Here is a 15943-nt window from a genome sequence, read left to right on the forward strand (position 1 = left end):
CAAACCGACATATATATATATATATATATATATATATATATAATTTATTTCAAAAACTTAAAGATTTTATATTGAAATTTATGATAAAAATTAAAAAAATTGACACTTAAAATTAAATTGTGGCACATAATTTGAGGCAAGAATTGAGGCAAGAATAGTAGTATACCAAATTTAATTAAATATACATACATTACTAGGAGTGAATCTGAGTCCAACTTTTATTTGGCCTTTGTATGTGTCATCTTCAAGTACCACATTATAAGCAACTGGTATCACTTCAATAGATCTCTTTTCATTCCCCTCCATAATTATTCCTTTCAGATTAATTCTGAAGAAAAAAATAATCAATTGATTTCTTTATTTATCTAATTTTAATTTGACGTAAAATTTAAAAAATCAAACAAAATCTTTGAATTTCGTTATCTTAACTAAAAATAGATAAAATATGTCAAAATATTCTGGAAATTTGTGATTTTAAAACTATTATCTAAAAGTTTAAAATTAAAAAATTAATCTAAAATAATACTATTAATTTTTTGAAACAGACTAAAACAAAGTACTTACATGGTTTCACCAGCAAATCCACCAGCTGTGAAGAATTCTTCATCCATAATTTTTAATTTAAGGTGCTTACATTCTTCTATTTTGTTAGTTGCCAATTCAAACTTAAATTTTTCATTCCACAAAATTTCCTTATGATTACCTGCTGCATTATTACAATTAAATCATATTACCAATTGTACAAAGATTATTCAATTTCCCTAAGTTTGTACCCAAATCCCCTTTATATATACACTTTTTGACCACATAAAACTTTCTAGACACCAAACTTTTAAATTTCATGAGTATATTTGTAATTTAGATACTTATTTTCTTATTTTTTTTACTAATGTTATTTTTTATGTATGACATAAATTGTTTTTTCCTCAAAGTGGTAAAACACAAAAAAATAGCGGATAAAAGCTTACACTTAAAACAAATTCTAAGTGTGTAAGATGTTTTTTAATAATATAAGTGGGGAAGTAATCTATGTATTAAGCTTTGTAAATATCAAGGGTTGGCAAATTTGTTTGGTATCACATGAATAAATTTGATATTTACAAGTTCTAAAAGTTACATAAAAATTGTCAAAACATTTTGTAAATCATCCAAAAGAGAAAAGATGCAGTACATGTTGAAATAGAGGAGAACTAATTCACACGCACTCAATTTATTTTACAAGATATCCCTCGTATACTTTCCATCAGCACAACAGTACTATCATCAGAAGATGTGGTGCAGTGAATGAGGTTATTTCTTTCTTAACTAAAGATTTCACGTTTGAACTTTGAATATGAAAAGTCTTTGGCAAGGAGTTGGTACGAGCCCAAATACCCCTCTCCAATGAGAATTTGAATTAATCGGACTCCAATATGAATACCAGATATTATATGGAAAATAATAATAATTATAAGGAAAAATATACTACAAGAATGGGAGTATTTAGAAAAAAAACAAACCTGAGGAAACTTTTGTTGTGTAGGACTGAGATCCACATTCAACAATCACATAGTACGATGGATTTCCTATACAAATATAAGTAAGAAAACGTAAAGGCGTAAACATAAAAAAATTACTTCAAAATAGGTTTGAGCATTCAATTTTAATTTTAAAATAGTGAGTTGATTGATCTTATTCAATTTAATTATTAATTAATCAAAGAGAAAATGGTCAAAAGTCCCCCAATCTATAGTCGGATTCTCAACTACACATTCATACTTTACGGGGGTCCTATCACCCCTGAATTTTATAAAACTGAAATTATTACCTCCCTGAACGCTTAGGTGGCAAAGTGAATGTATCTCACTCTCTCTCTCTGAGAGAGTGAGCACAAAAATTTAATATAAAAACTTTATTTTTAAGAATATGTGTTCTTTTTATTTATTTATTGTCTTCTTCTCTATAGCAATAAAGATCAAATTCTTCCACCATTCACCATCTCTAAACCATCATTGTCACCATCATCTTCACCGGATTCACCATGGTTGATTTCACACAAGCTTTTAAAATCTCATGCAAGAAATTTTTATAAACCATTTAAATCAATTAAAAGTAAACTGAGATCTATTTATATCACCTAAAAATGGGATTTGGATCATATTTGGAAAAAAAAATCAATTTAGGTTTACATCAAACCCAATTGAACTCTCAAATAAGATTTTTTTTTATTTTATAGATCCTTTAGTTATCAATCTCAAATCTCAGCAATCAATTACAAGTTTCTTCCTCATTTTTCCGGAGAGAATTTGCACTTGTTCTTCCTCTCTATTTCGCTCCCCTCACTTTTTTTAGTTTTCTTCTCTCCATTGCTACCTGTGAAAGGCTACCATTGTTGCTTCCTTCGATGAAACGTCAACAATGTGGCTGCCTCCGACGAAACACCACTATTGTCACTGCCTCTGATGAAACGCCATTGCTACCTCCGGCGAAACACCACTGCTGCCTACGGTGAAACGCCACCATTGTTATCGCCTCCAGCGAAACTCAAAACACCAGCAAAAACCTTACACACCTCCTCTCATCTCTCTCTTGTTCCTCATAATCCAATTTTGATGGACTTTGGTGTTCAAAGTAATGGTGAAGTTACTTTAGAAATTTGAAGGAATTGAGATAGAAATTGCTTTAGGTTTTGAAGAAATTGGAAGAGTATAGGAAAAAGATAGAGGATTTATAAGAAAATTGAAAAAAAATAATAAATTAACGCGTGAAATTCACAAATCAATATAAATATTATTGTGGCTTTTCAGGGAGGTAATAATTTCATTTTTATAAAATTCAGGGAATGATAAGACCCCCATAAAATATGAGTGTGTAGTTGAAAATCCAACTATAAATTAGGGATTTTTTGGCCATTTTCTCTTAATCAAATTAACTCAAAAAAAAAAGGAACACCTTTTGAGATGAAAGTAATACAAGTAAAAGTTTGGCTACTATAACATATTACTCCATGTCTAACCTGTCATATCCCTTAAAAACAATTTTTAAGAAAATGTGCTTTAATTAAACTTTATGAGTTATTTAAATATTAAAAAATGAATCGTACTTAAGTGAAGATAAAATAAACAAAAAAAAGTATATTTCAAGTATAATAAAAAAGTAAAAATGAATAGATAAAAAAATAGAATACACTCAATATAATAAAAAATAATCTTTTGAATTGTCGATATATATAAATAAAATACTTACCAATAATGTTGGAGTGGCTAATGCCTCGAGCACTTACAACATAAACTTCAAGGAGTCCTCCCTTCATTATATCACAAGAATTTATTTTATTTTTGTCATCTCTAATTCCCTTTTTATAAATTTAAGGATTATGAAAGTTTTTAATCTTCTAAATAATTAATGCAATTACAGAAACATCTATTAAATAATACGTTACTAGTGCATGTATACGTATACATTTATCAAGAATTAAATTATGCACTTAATTAACTTCTTTAAATTAAAGGGGAAACAATTAATAATGAACAAGTTATGTTACTCTATTGTGTTTTACTTATGGAAATCCAAATCTAAACTCTTCCAATAATATCAAATTTATCGAAAAAAATATTTATTGAAAATTTAAGAAAATATTAATTATCTACAAATGAAAAGGGAAAGAAAAAATATTTGAGAATTTTATGCTAATTATTTACTAGCACCTCTGATTTGTCAAATAACTTGATTTATGGGCAACTATTACAACAATACTAAAATTCAAAATGATGACTACAAGTGAACTGACCAAAGATTGATTTTGTTAAAGAGGTAAATTTAGAATTTTGAGATTTTAAGTTTAACAGACTGTCTGTTCAAATTATTTTTCACTCTGTTCAAATTATTTTTTTTCGATTTAGATAAATTGGTTGTCACACTATTTTGAATTTCAGTTTAATTTATTTTGAGTTTTGATTCAAGTTATTCATCTTTCAATTAATATTGACAAACTGATTGCCACAATATTTTGAGCTTTGACTTAATTTATTTTGAGTTCCGATCAAATTGTTTATTTTTTCAATTTATATAAGACAAATCGCTTAAAGAAAATAGTTCAATAATTATGATATTCTGAATAAAGAATAAAACAAATACAAATATTATTTCTAATATCAAAATAAATATATCATTTAACTATAACTATCCTCAACGAATTTCATATTCTTAAACTATTTTTTGACATAAAAATAATCAACTAGAACCAACACTCACTGTAAACGAATATTTAGATATTTTAAACAAAAACATAATGAACACTATAAACTATAAAGTATAAAGCATAAGCAAGGATTAATAAAAATTTAAAAGCCAATAGTAATTCATAAAGGAAAACAAATAACAAAGATGAGTTTGAAATGGAACTTTTATATGGCCAAGAAATTGAAATGAAAATAGAATTGAGTTGAGTTACTTTATGGGATTAATGTGTTGAAATAATTACTAAGTATTATACATGATTGGAGAGTCCCACCAATCAATATATGATTGGAGAGTTACACGTATGTTTAAGTTATGATTTAGATTTTAGAATTTTCAATTTTTACTTAGGTTTTTGTAGAATTTCGCTTTTCCCTCATCTTAATGGTTGATCACTGAGTTCACCAAAATGATATGTGGCCTCACGGCCTGGAATTTTTTTTAATCATATGATAAAATAGAGAAAAAAATTGCTATAAAAGCTTAACTATAGTTATATTTGGTAGGTATTTTAAAAGTATAGCTATATATAATAAGCTAGATTATTTTATTTGCTTTTATAATATTATACTATCCAAATATATTAATCGTGATTTATTCATTTCTTTTTCTGTGAGGAGCGTACAGAATCAGTTTGTTTTTTTTATTTGATGTTCGCTATTTATATCAGAATCTTACTAATTTGGAGGATCATGTAGAAGACACTCCTACTTAAAATCAAGACCTCTAATTAGAAAAAAAGCAACTCACGTCCTTTGATAGTAGTTGTCCTAATTACTATGTCATATCCCTTTAATATATAAAAAAAGATCTGTAATATTAGAACGGGGGAGGTAACTGGTATAAGTTTGTTAACTGGGTCGGATAAATACTTATCCATACACCAGATCAAGCCGGACCCAATTCCCCAATAATGGACCGTACTCGATTAAAGTTTTCTACCGAGCTCGATGGATCGGACCGTATCAACCTCTATTTAAAAATAGAAAAATCATCGTTTATTAATTATCAATTTATAATGTAGACTAGATATACTACGTAATATAATACACTATATATACACTATATATACACTATATATTATAATAGATACTTACATATAGTATATATTTTTCTAATATATACTAATTATACACTATAACTTTCACATATAGCAAACACAAAAAATTATATTTGTATGCTATAACTATAGTTTGCATAATTGCGCTTCTTAACAAACATAAATATGTATATTATGTTGTACATATAAAAAAAAACAGTTGTATAATTCGCTATACAAAGAAAGCAGTTGTATAATTCGTTGTACATATGCAAACAAAACAATTGTATACAAAAGATCAATTGTATAATCTGTGTATGTATAAAATGATAAAGAGAGAAAGACAAAAGAAAATTAGACAGACAATAATTGTACTATATAACTATAAGTGTATAGGACGAAGATATGTATTTGCATTAGGATATATAATTTTCTCTCGCTTTATACAAATAGAAATGCAATTTATACATTTCGTTTCTGTTTGTATAAACGAGAGAGGCGAGGGTGGCTAGCGAGATATGGGAGAGTGGCGAACGAGATCTGGGAGGGGAGAGAGCCGAACAAAAATATATGTATATATACAATTTCCTCTCGCTTTATACAAACACAAACACATTTTATACATTTTTGTTTGTATAAAAGCGAGAGAGGCGTCTCTCCCGAGACTACCACCAAATGAGAGTGGCGAGCGAAATTCCACAAGGGAGAAGGGCGTCTCTCCCAAGACTACCACCAAATGAGAGTGGCGAGCGATATTCCACTAGGGAGAGAGGCGAAAATAACACTAGTTTGCTATTGGGTACGATTAAATCAAAATATATTTATAGCATTTAATTTAAATTAATAGTTTGCTATTATATACAATTTTTCCTATTACAAATTATAGTAAAATACTTACATTATTATAAGAGATAATTGTATAGAATGACAAACTAATAATATAAAATAAATATAGTAGTTACTGTTTGATTTATTTGTGTTCCATAGCAAATTGTTTGTCAGTCCTTCTCTCCCTTATATTCTCGCTCAACACTCTCCCTCTCTTGCTCGCTTCCTGTCGCTCGCCTCTCTCGCTTTATACAATAGAATTGTATAAATTCTGTTAATAATTTATAAAGCGAGAGAAAATTATATATACACATGCAAATACATATATTTTCGTCTTATACACTTATAATTATACAATAAAAATACTCCCCTGCCCAAGTGTCTTTTGCCTTTCTCTCTTTCTCTTTTACACAAATTCAAATTGTATATAATTTATCTCTTTCTCACTTCATACAATTCCATTCAATTGTATATTCCCAGACCAAGCCTCTTTTGCCTTTCTCTCTTTCTCATTTTATACAAATTCAAATTGTATATAATCGTCCTATACACTTATAATTATACAATACAAATATTTCACTGCCCAAGTCTTTTTTGCATTTCTCTCTTTCTCGTTTTATACAAATTCAAATTGTATATAATTCTCTCTTTCTCGTTTTATATACTTCGTTTTATACAATTCACTTCAATTGTATATCTATAATAAATTATACACATATATGTTTGTTATAAGCGTAATTGTGCAAACTTTGCTATAACATACAAATAAATTTTGTGTTTGCTACATGTGAAAGTTGCTCTTATTATAAATATACTTATACTATACACTTTTTTACTGGGCTGGTGCACTGGTGGCCCGTAACGGCCTCTTACCGGGCCAACCTTACTAGATGGAGGCGAAAAACAAATTCGGACCGACTAGATCTATGTCGAGTGCCGGTTCAAGGCTTACCTAATGCGGGTCACTATCTAGCTGACCTTAGTGGACCGAAATAGAATGGTTGGGTTTGGGGGGAGGGGGGGGGGTTGAGCGCCAAAAGAGAAGATTTTAAATTTGTTCTTGTTTGCGGGAAGTATTAATAGTGGACATAGTAAGTCAATGAGTGGTTTACAGGAAGCCAACAGTTGTCTAAAGGGGCATTACGACAAACACCTTATGCCCAAAATCGAAGAATTCCAAAACCATTTGCGTCTCCATCGATCAGCCTAGACGAAGAACACTATGTGTCCATTAATTCTCCCTCGTCATCTCCGTCTTCGATTATCACCTTGTTCCCAAAATTAACTGCATCATCATCACCATGAAATCTTTATATAAGCTCCTCTGTTTCCTTTCCACACTTCTCAGCTACTTTGAAACAATTTTTTATTTAATTTCTGATTCTAGGGTTCTTCACTCATGGACGATAACGAGCTTCATTTGTCTCCTCCCGCTGTAAGTAATGTATTTTGGACTGCAGACGTATCTTTTAACTAAACGCATTTTTGTTCAATTTCACATAGTTCAAAGGACATTTTTTATTTTTTCTATTTTGATAAGGTGCAAGTTAAAAATTAGACAAACAAATTGAAATGGTGCGAGTAAATCTTTTTTCAGTTTTGGCTTGGGATTGTTGTGAGATTTTGTTTTACGTTTTGATTGTTTTGTTCTGTTTTGATTGGATTACAATCTCTACCATTGTAATGTAAAGATTATTAACACAGAGATTGAATGTGGGGATTAATCTAGAAGTTTTAGTATTTAAAGAAAATGAATAATATGAGTTTGAAGGGATGACCACATTTTTGTCATTTGAGTTGTTCCAATCCATGTATTGTCAATACTCACATCCTTATTCTACATTTAATCTCGTAATAAAATAATACATATATTTTCGCGTAGCTTATGTGCATAATGAGAAAAGGTGAAATGGTAACCAAATAAGGTAAGAACTTCATGGTTACCTTTATTCATTCACTGACTTTGGTAGGAAGACCTCTAGGACATGGAATAGTGCTTTATCCCTTTCCAAATGAATTTTATATGCTGATTATTCTCCTTACAAACTAACCAAATTTTATATGTTGAATCAAACGTTTAACTTGTCAACATTTTATAGATCCTTCACAAATATTGATTTTATACGTTAAAAAAGGATTTTATTTGCAATTTGCAAGTAAGTAAATTAAACTATATTGAAGTAAATATAATGAGCTTGAAAAGTCATGTATGGTTCAATGACCATGTGAATTAAATAGTCAAAACTATGCTATAATCATATGAATCAAATAATCAACTTCAAGTTTTCATCAAACTTCAGTATGCATAGCGTGCTTTGCAATTTTTCCATGTCTATCTTGCTTAGCATGTAATGATAAGGTGATTTTGTGGAGATATTAAGAGCCTCCAGCCACTCAATGCTCCATTGTGTTTGAGGCAAAAATGGAAAAACACATCACCATCCCATATACCGGACTTGTAAGTTTGCTAAGACTGTCTAGGTAGCAAGTTATTAGTTGCATGTTAGAGTGGTTGAAAGTCCCACATTGGTTGGGGAATGGTTGACGGTTTGTTTATATGGACTTGAGTTGAGCAATCCTCTCCTCATGACCTAGCTTTTCGGGTTGAGTTATGTGCTAGATTTTTACATGGGTATCAAAACCTGGTTCATCCCCGTTTGGGCTCCATGGACCCATTTAGGCTCCCGGTCCACGCTTTAGTTAAACTTAGGCATGAATGTAAAAGTCCCACATTGGTTGGGATATGGCCTGACGGTCTGCTTAGATAGACTTGGACAATCCTTCCCACATGAACTAGCTTTTGTGGTTGAGTTTTAGGCTCATATGTCATCTTTACAATGCAAATAGGACCGTTTTTTACGGAACACTTGTCTAGGGGCATACACAAGAATTTCTGAGTAGTATGAACTTATTGTCACAATTAGTCTTGTTCCAAGGCTTTACTTTCAATTCATATTGTTATTGACTTGCATTATTTTTTTAAAATAGTAATGTACGTATGATTCTAACAAAAAATATATTTAACCTTATATATTTAATTAAATTTCTTGGTGAAGTCATCCAGTATGTTTCCCGCTGCTTGCCATACCAGGATGTTGTCTCCATGTCGCGTTTGCTTCTTTTCGATTATCTAGTGAAGTTTTTTCTGACACTACAGACTTACTTTGGTTAGTGGTACGTTTTGAGCAGCAGATGCTACCTCAAAGAATGGAATCAGGAGGTCCTTATCGTCTTCTGCACTGTTCAGGTCTTGGTGACAAAGAGGGAGTGATGCAAGAGCTTGAGAAAGGAGTGGAACCCAATCTGGTTGACTATGATAAGAGAACAGCACTTCATTTAGCTGCCTCTGAAGGTTGTGAAGAGATTGTTGTTCTACTTCTTGAGAAAGGAGCTGATGTGAACTCCACAGATCGTTGGGGTCGAACTGTAAGTTGCACTTATTGATGTATAAAATGAATTACGTACCTTTACTGCCTGATTGGATTATTCTTTCTAGCGTTTTTATTGTACTGTACTTTATAGTTGAAATTATATTTATGTAAACTATATTGCTTTTTGCTATTCAAAAACATTTTTCATATTTGATTCGACTCTATTATACTTCTATACAGCAACTAATGAGCTGTAGATATTGGTTTTATCAGCAATTCAAAACTCGAAAAAAAGATGATTACATATGAGATAGTATGGTGGCTAGAAGGCCTGTACCTGAATCTAGTGGCATGGAGTAGTAGTATTGATTGCCTCCATGCTATAACTAAAATTTACTTGAAGACATATGGTTCCCTTTTGCTTCTCTTTTATTCCAACAATCTTATTAAGGTTATAGTGTAGGACACTATAGCTTGTTTCTCAACAAATTGATTAGTGTATGCTTTGATCGAAATCTGTGCAGCCACTCTCCGATGCCCGTAACTTTGGTCACGAGAATGTCTGCAAGATTCTAGAGGCCCATGATGGTTATGATCCGGTATATGTCTTAACCTTTATTCTCATTTATATGATCGCGGCTGTAGTATACTCTGAATGGTAATATTGTCGCACAACATTACTCTGAAACATAATGGTAGTTTGCATTTCTTGCTATACACGATTCAAAAAGAAACTATCGTATTAAGATTGACTTGAAAGCTGATGCAAGAGTAACATATTTATATTTTAACTTTTATATTGGACAGTCACTCAGAGTCTAAGCATCTTCGGTCTTTTTCAGGACAGAAGACTTTTTAGTAGTGACTTTACTGGTTCAAGTAAACAAGAATATGTAGAATTTCCTTATAGTCCTATTGCAAGTATAAGAGGGTTTTTGCTTTCATAAGTCAAGGTATAATTGATAATAAACTCAGCACCAAGAAAGTACTGGGAGAAAGTACAACAAAACTAGATAAGATTCCCCCAAGGATGTAGGAATCCATAAAATCTAGCATTACTTCAAGATCATTCGAGAATAACATTACACCAGCTTTTGAAACTATGAATGCATCTATACTTCAACAGCGACGGATTCCTCTTCTTTCTCCTCAAAACATCTTTTGTTTCCCCTCGAGCCAAACATTCCAGATATGCATACTGGAGTGCTCCTCCAAATCTTTTCTTCACTTGATTTGTGGCATTGTGTAGCACTGCCTAATTATTGCAACAGAGTTTTGCTGGTGACTAGGGCTTCAAAACCAATTTCAGCTAAAATGTGATGTGTCCATACTATTTCACATGTGAACTGAACCATAGCTACTTTGGTTCTGTGCAGAATTGAATACAATACTTTGTCCACCTACAAAGACACAATAGCCTTTGGTGAATCTTCTGTCAATTCTAGATCCAATGCCAAACAACATCGACAAAACACTTAACACGAGTATGCCTATGGTTGTTATATAATATGCCAAGGCCAAGAGCTCCTTTAATGAAACGCGAGATATGTTTCAAGGTTGCCTTAGTGTTTGAATCTAGGTGATTTTATGAGTATTATTCTGAACCATGCCATTCTATGACCATCCTTTGTCTGTGAGAATGATTGTAGTTTGAATTCCAACTCATTTAAACTAATTCATGTGACATAATCTTGTGATCAGCTAGCTTGTTAGTTTGAGAAAAAAATAAAGGAAGCTAAGTAATAATCCCCAGCAGGGAAAGAGGATAGGCTAAGTCATAAGTATGCTTTCTGGATGAGTTGATGTAGATAGGATCCTTGTCAGAACTGCATGTTCTTTACCACAATATTATCTTTATTTTGGTGGCAGTGTTATATAATATGAATTTCGGCGAAATGTTGTATCATATGAACATTTCTTTTTACCTTCAATTCCTTTTGCTTGACGTAGTTGGGTGACTCTGATACACCATGTTTTATGATTGGTCACGGAGAAGTGGACATGAAGGATGCAACTCTTATTGGAGAAGTAATTTTTCTTACCCAGAAGCCAAGGCAAATATCAACTTGACTATGTTCTTTTAATGTTTCAATTCACTTTATATTTGTTTTGGCTATTAATGACTGTGAGTACAATTCGCAGGGTGCATATGGTGAAGTTTATTTGGTAAAGTGGCGCGGTACAGAAGTTGCTGCAAAAACCATTCGTGCTTCCATTGCATCAAACCCAATGGTGAAGTAAGTTAAATGATTTTTTGCAGAGCTGTAATTTTAAAATCACATAAGCAATACTTTTTTCTTCCAGATTTTGGATTAATATGATGTAGAGTAACAATAACGTAACTCGGTCAACTTCTATTTAAAAAAAAAGGAAACATAACTCGGTCAACTTGCTTTAATATTTGGACTCATAACATCCATAATTGAGAGCTTCACAGGAATGCTTTTATGAAGGAATTAGCATTGTGGCAAAAGTTGCGCCATCCCAATATTGTGCAGTTTCTCGGGGTTCTAAAGCAATCTGATCGATTGATATTTCTCACCGAGTATCTTCGAAATGTAAGTCTATGTTCAGGAGCACTCTGATGTTGTGACATCCTCCTCAGCTTTGAGATATAGGTGTTATTATACGAGTACCAGAGCTTTATTTAGTCACGGCTGCACTGATATTTCTACAAATTGAAAATCTAGGGAAGCTTGTATGACCAATTGAGAAAGAAAGGAAGACTTGATCCACTGACAGCAGTTGCTTATGCACTAGCTATTGCAAGGTATAAGGTTCAATGATAAGTTAGCCTCCAATTCAAGTTTTACATGACACTTTTTGGCACAATTTACCAGCATTTCTGTTTCTTTATTTTTCACTAACTTTGCACCTTTTTTCAGTTTATTATTTTGTAATTTCTTTTCCATAAATGCAAAACATTAAGTTTCCATCTACTATGTGTAATTATTAAGCTGGAAAAGCACTCTTTCATGCATTAATGTGCTTTTAACCTTACTATGCATCTTATGTCAAGATATGTTTGATATGGATCAGATTTTTTATAGTCCGAGTTCTAAATTGATAATTGTAATATGTGCTTACTATAGAGTTTGTACTATATCTGAGCAGAACCAAGCAACGACCAAATTTAAATTATTCGGCCATGACCATAGTTAGAAAGTTGCTCTGATGTTGAATTGTGTAGACAACTACGTTTAATCCTCAAAGTTCTTAATGCTAGTATCAACTGCCAAAAAGATGGATAGAAGGATGAAAATTTGTAGACATCCTTGCTGATTTATTTACTTAATGGAGGAAGTAATTCTTGGTGATTTATTTTCAGCTTGTGGCTTTTCACTATGAAAATGTTTTTCTTAAAAATTGAAAGCAGCAATTTGTGGTTATGTCATAATATATATACTCTTTAAAGCAGCTATATCCTAAGTTCTTTGTTTGCATTTGCAGAGGAATGAATTATCTACATCAGCACAAACCTCATTCTATCATCCATAGGGATTTGACTCCTAGGTACTGCCAGTTTCACTAGCTACATTTAACTCAGCTCATTCGCATCAAACCAATCGGTACTTGTCAATCCAGGGAGTACAAAATATGTTGTTCGGACTCTTCAAAAATGTCGACGGTTGCGTGCCGAATCCTCAGAAACAGTGTATATTTGAAGGATCCGATATGGGTGCGGCAACATTTTTGGAGAGTCCAAACAACTTAACAAAATACTTGTATCATTCAGATTTAGTATTTCTGTGCAGCTATCATATCAACTTTCTACTCCTGCAGAAATGTATTGCAGGATGAAGCAGGGCATCTTAAAGTCACAGACTTTGGACTCAGTAAAATTGCACAACAGAAGGATTCTTATGGTTACAAAATGACTGGAGGGACTGGATCATGTACAGAGTATTACTAAGCTAATCTGTATTTTCCTATTCCTCCGTCAGTCGACTCCTGAAACGTAATTATATCCATGTTTATTTAGATCGATATATGGCTCCAGAAGTTTACCGTCGAGAATCATATGGGAAGAGTGTTGATGTTTTTTCATTCGCTCTAATCGTCCATGAGGTGAGTTGAACTTACTTGCTTACATTTACTCAAATACAGGACTACACAGCTTTCCCCTACCTATCATCATAGTTTATTTTGAAAAAATTCCCTTGCACTTATTAGGTGCTGACTTGGTACTGTGTTCTCAAATATTGCCGTGGAATTTAGGCCCTGAATCAAAAGAGTAATATAGCTAGGGAAACAATACATACACATTTTGATCATCTTTAATATTAGCATATTCTTGGTCTTGCAACATTAATTTCTTTCAAGTATAAAGTAGGCATATGCTTCTGCACTGTAGATGTTCCTAGGAGGACCATCAAATAGGGACGAAGCTGCAGAGAAAGTGGCAGATAAGACAGCATACGAAGATTATCGGCCACATCTCGCGTCATACATCTTTCCTGAGCAAATCAAGACGTACGCTATTCAATTATTGCTGTATTTCCAATCCTTATCGTTTTTCCTTTTCTGCTGACAAGAACTATGCTTATGTGGTGATCATCGAAGTCTTAACTATTATAGTTTGTATTCCATGTGTGTCTAAATTATGCAGGGTACATTTTGAGTTTGAAGGTTTGGGGAAAGTAAAATTATAGTATATTTTGTGTGGTTTTTACCGAAATTTGTGTGTTTTTATTACTTGCTGCCAAAATGTGTGCTAATATTGAACTAGTTTGGATCGCAAAATCTTGGAAATGTTACCTGATTTTGAAAGGTGAAAAAGACCATTTTGTGAGCAGAATCAAATTTCACCTTCAGCATATCGAAAATTGAGCTCAAGTTATATGCACTGACACAGGCTGAATCATCGAAAACTAGAAACATGCATATAAACATAGCGAAAACTGACAGTGACATTGTGTGCAGGTTGCTTCGTGAATGCTGGCACAAGAACCCTGATCGTAGACCCTCGTTTCAAGAAATAATTGATCGTCTTGAGAAAATCCATGTGACTTTGCAAGAAAAGATAGTCTTGGGAACATGTTGTAGCTGTATGATATTATAAGTTGAATCATCTGAAGCTGATCTCATGTTATCACATAAAGATAGTCTTGGGAACATGTTGTAGCTGTATGATATTATGAGTTTGAATCATTTGAAGCTGATCTCATGTTATCACATATTTCATTTCATTTCATTTCTCTGGTTACAAAGGAGCTTTTTCATATAGCCCTTTCAGATTTGAAAAATACATAAATAAAGTGAGTTTTGCAGCAAATTTTGTTATGAGTTTAACTTGTATACACCAGCATTGCTACAAAAATTACACTAATATAATTTTAACTTTAAGATAACTTATTTACCATGTTTTGCTGGTTACCAACCCATGCTTGATATGAAAAGTTACATCTTCACTATCAAAGCATCCATAAGACATTTAAATAGATTTCATAACAACATGCATAATTCCATGATTTATGGTTCAAGGTTCACAACCCACTTTCAACCATAAACATATGTAGACATGTATAAGATATATATTTAACCGTAAATTAATGTAAATTACTTTTAAGTGATCTAGCAGTGTACAACTAAGATTATCTTGTTATGTCATAAGATTATGAAATAGTTTAACTTCAAAATCTCCATTTTATCTTAAATGAAATTATTTACAATCGTAAAAATATCTAAGAATTATTTTAGAACATAAATTTAAAAAAGTTAGTGATTTTGGTTTGTCAGACTCTACTCCTCACTTTACGTTAGCGGACCTACAAGTCGGGTCGGGGCTCTACGGTCTTTCTTTCCATATCGGGGAGAGAAGGAAATGTGTCAAGGAGGTGAGCAAGACAACTACATATTTTGGATTTTACTTTCACGAGGTGAGCCCAGTGCATTTGTACCGATGGATAAGAGAACTGAAGTGGCCTAAAAAGAGTTTGGCCATATCTTTTTTCTAAAAGCAGGTGCAACATAAAATTAGAAAAAATGAATAGTATGTTAAAATAACATTAAAGCGACAAGTAAGTCTGGGTGGTGTAGTCGGTTATCACGCTAGTCTCACACACTAGAGGTCCCCGGTTCGAACCCGGGCTCAGACATCATTTTTCTATTTTCCACTCAAAATTGATTTTCTGCAAATTTTTATACTTTTTTTGGCCTTCAACATATTCTTCAACACAGTAAGATATTTGACATATTTTGTAGTATATTCATGTTTTTGCCACAAAATGTATTTGTTGATCAAATGAACATTTCGGTTTAAACACTGTATTTGTTTTAAGAACTCATTAGTTTTACATTTTGACTCCGTCTTTAAGCTTTAAAGATCCCCACCCAAAGTTGGTCTGTCACGACCCAAAACCGGGGCCGCGACTGGCACCCACAATTTCCCTCCTATGTGAGCGAACCAACCAATCTAACCCTTATCATTTTAACATATATCAACAGAAAATAATGCGGAAGACTTAAACTCATTAAATAAAACAAA

General features: G+C 32.3%; 1 protein-coding gene and 1 non-coding gene across 4 annotated transcripts; both read left to right on the forward strand.

Moving 5' to 3' along the window:
• Nucleotides 1–7163: 7163 nt before the first annotated feature.
• On the forward strand, nt 7164–14731 carry LOC107032428 (integrin-linked protein kinase 1-like). 3 transcript variants are annotated; one of them, XM_027912218.1, is made up of 12 exons: nt 7164–7520; nt 9278–9511; nt 9981–10055; nt 11407–11484; nt 11599–11693; nt 11894–12014; nt 12147–12226; nt 12907–12969; nt 13240–13352; nt 13439–13524; nt 13811–13929; nt 14380–14731. In XM_027912218.1, exons 1-12 carry the CDS (start codon nt 7485–7487, stop codon nt 14516–14518), a joined length of 1239 nt encoding a protein of 412 aa, XP_027768019.1. In that variant the 5' UTR covers nt 7164–7484; the 3' UTR covers nt 14519–14731. The 3 variants fall into 3 exon arrangements, with proteins under 3 accessions (XP_027768019.1, XP_015089514.1, XP_015089517.1); XM_015234028.2 differs by having other exon boundaries at nt 7166–7520; nt 9275–9511; XM_015234031.2 differs by having other exon boundaries at nt 7166–7520; nt 9333–9511.
• Nucleotides 14732–15480: 749 nt separating this feature from the next.
• TRNAV-CAC lies at nt 15481–15554 on the forward strand. Its single transcript has one exon. It is a non-coding gene; the product is annotated as a tRNA-Val (tRNA).
• Nucleotides 15555–15943: the final 389 nt, after the last annotated feature.

Source organism: Solanum pennellii, chromosome 10 (assembly GCF_001406875.1).
Source record: "Solanum pennellii chromosome 10, SPENNV200".
NCBI classification, from domain to species: domain Eukaryota; kingdom Viridiplantae; phylum Streptophyta; class Magnoliopsida; order Solanales; family Solanaceae; genus Solanum; species Solanum pennellii.

Bases quoted from the DNA above. Each gene is read 5' to 3' on its own strand.
- LOC107032428 (XM_015234028.2), top strand. From the start codon at position 7,485: ATGGACGATAACGAGCTTCATTTGTCTCCTCCCGCT. The intron at 11,694-11,893 runs GTAAGTTAAATG...AGAGCTTCACAG, and splicing joins GCATCAAACCCAATGGTGAA to GAATGCTTTTATGAAGGAAT. The intron at 12,227-12,906 runs GTATAAGGTTCA...TTGCATTTGCAG, and splicing joins TATGCACTAGCTATTGCAAG to AGGAATGAATTATCTACATC.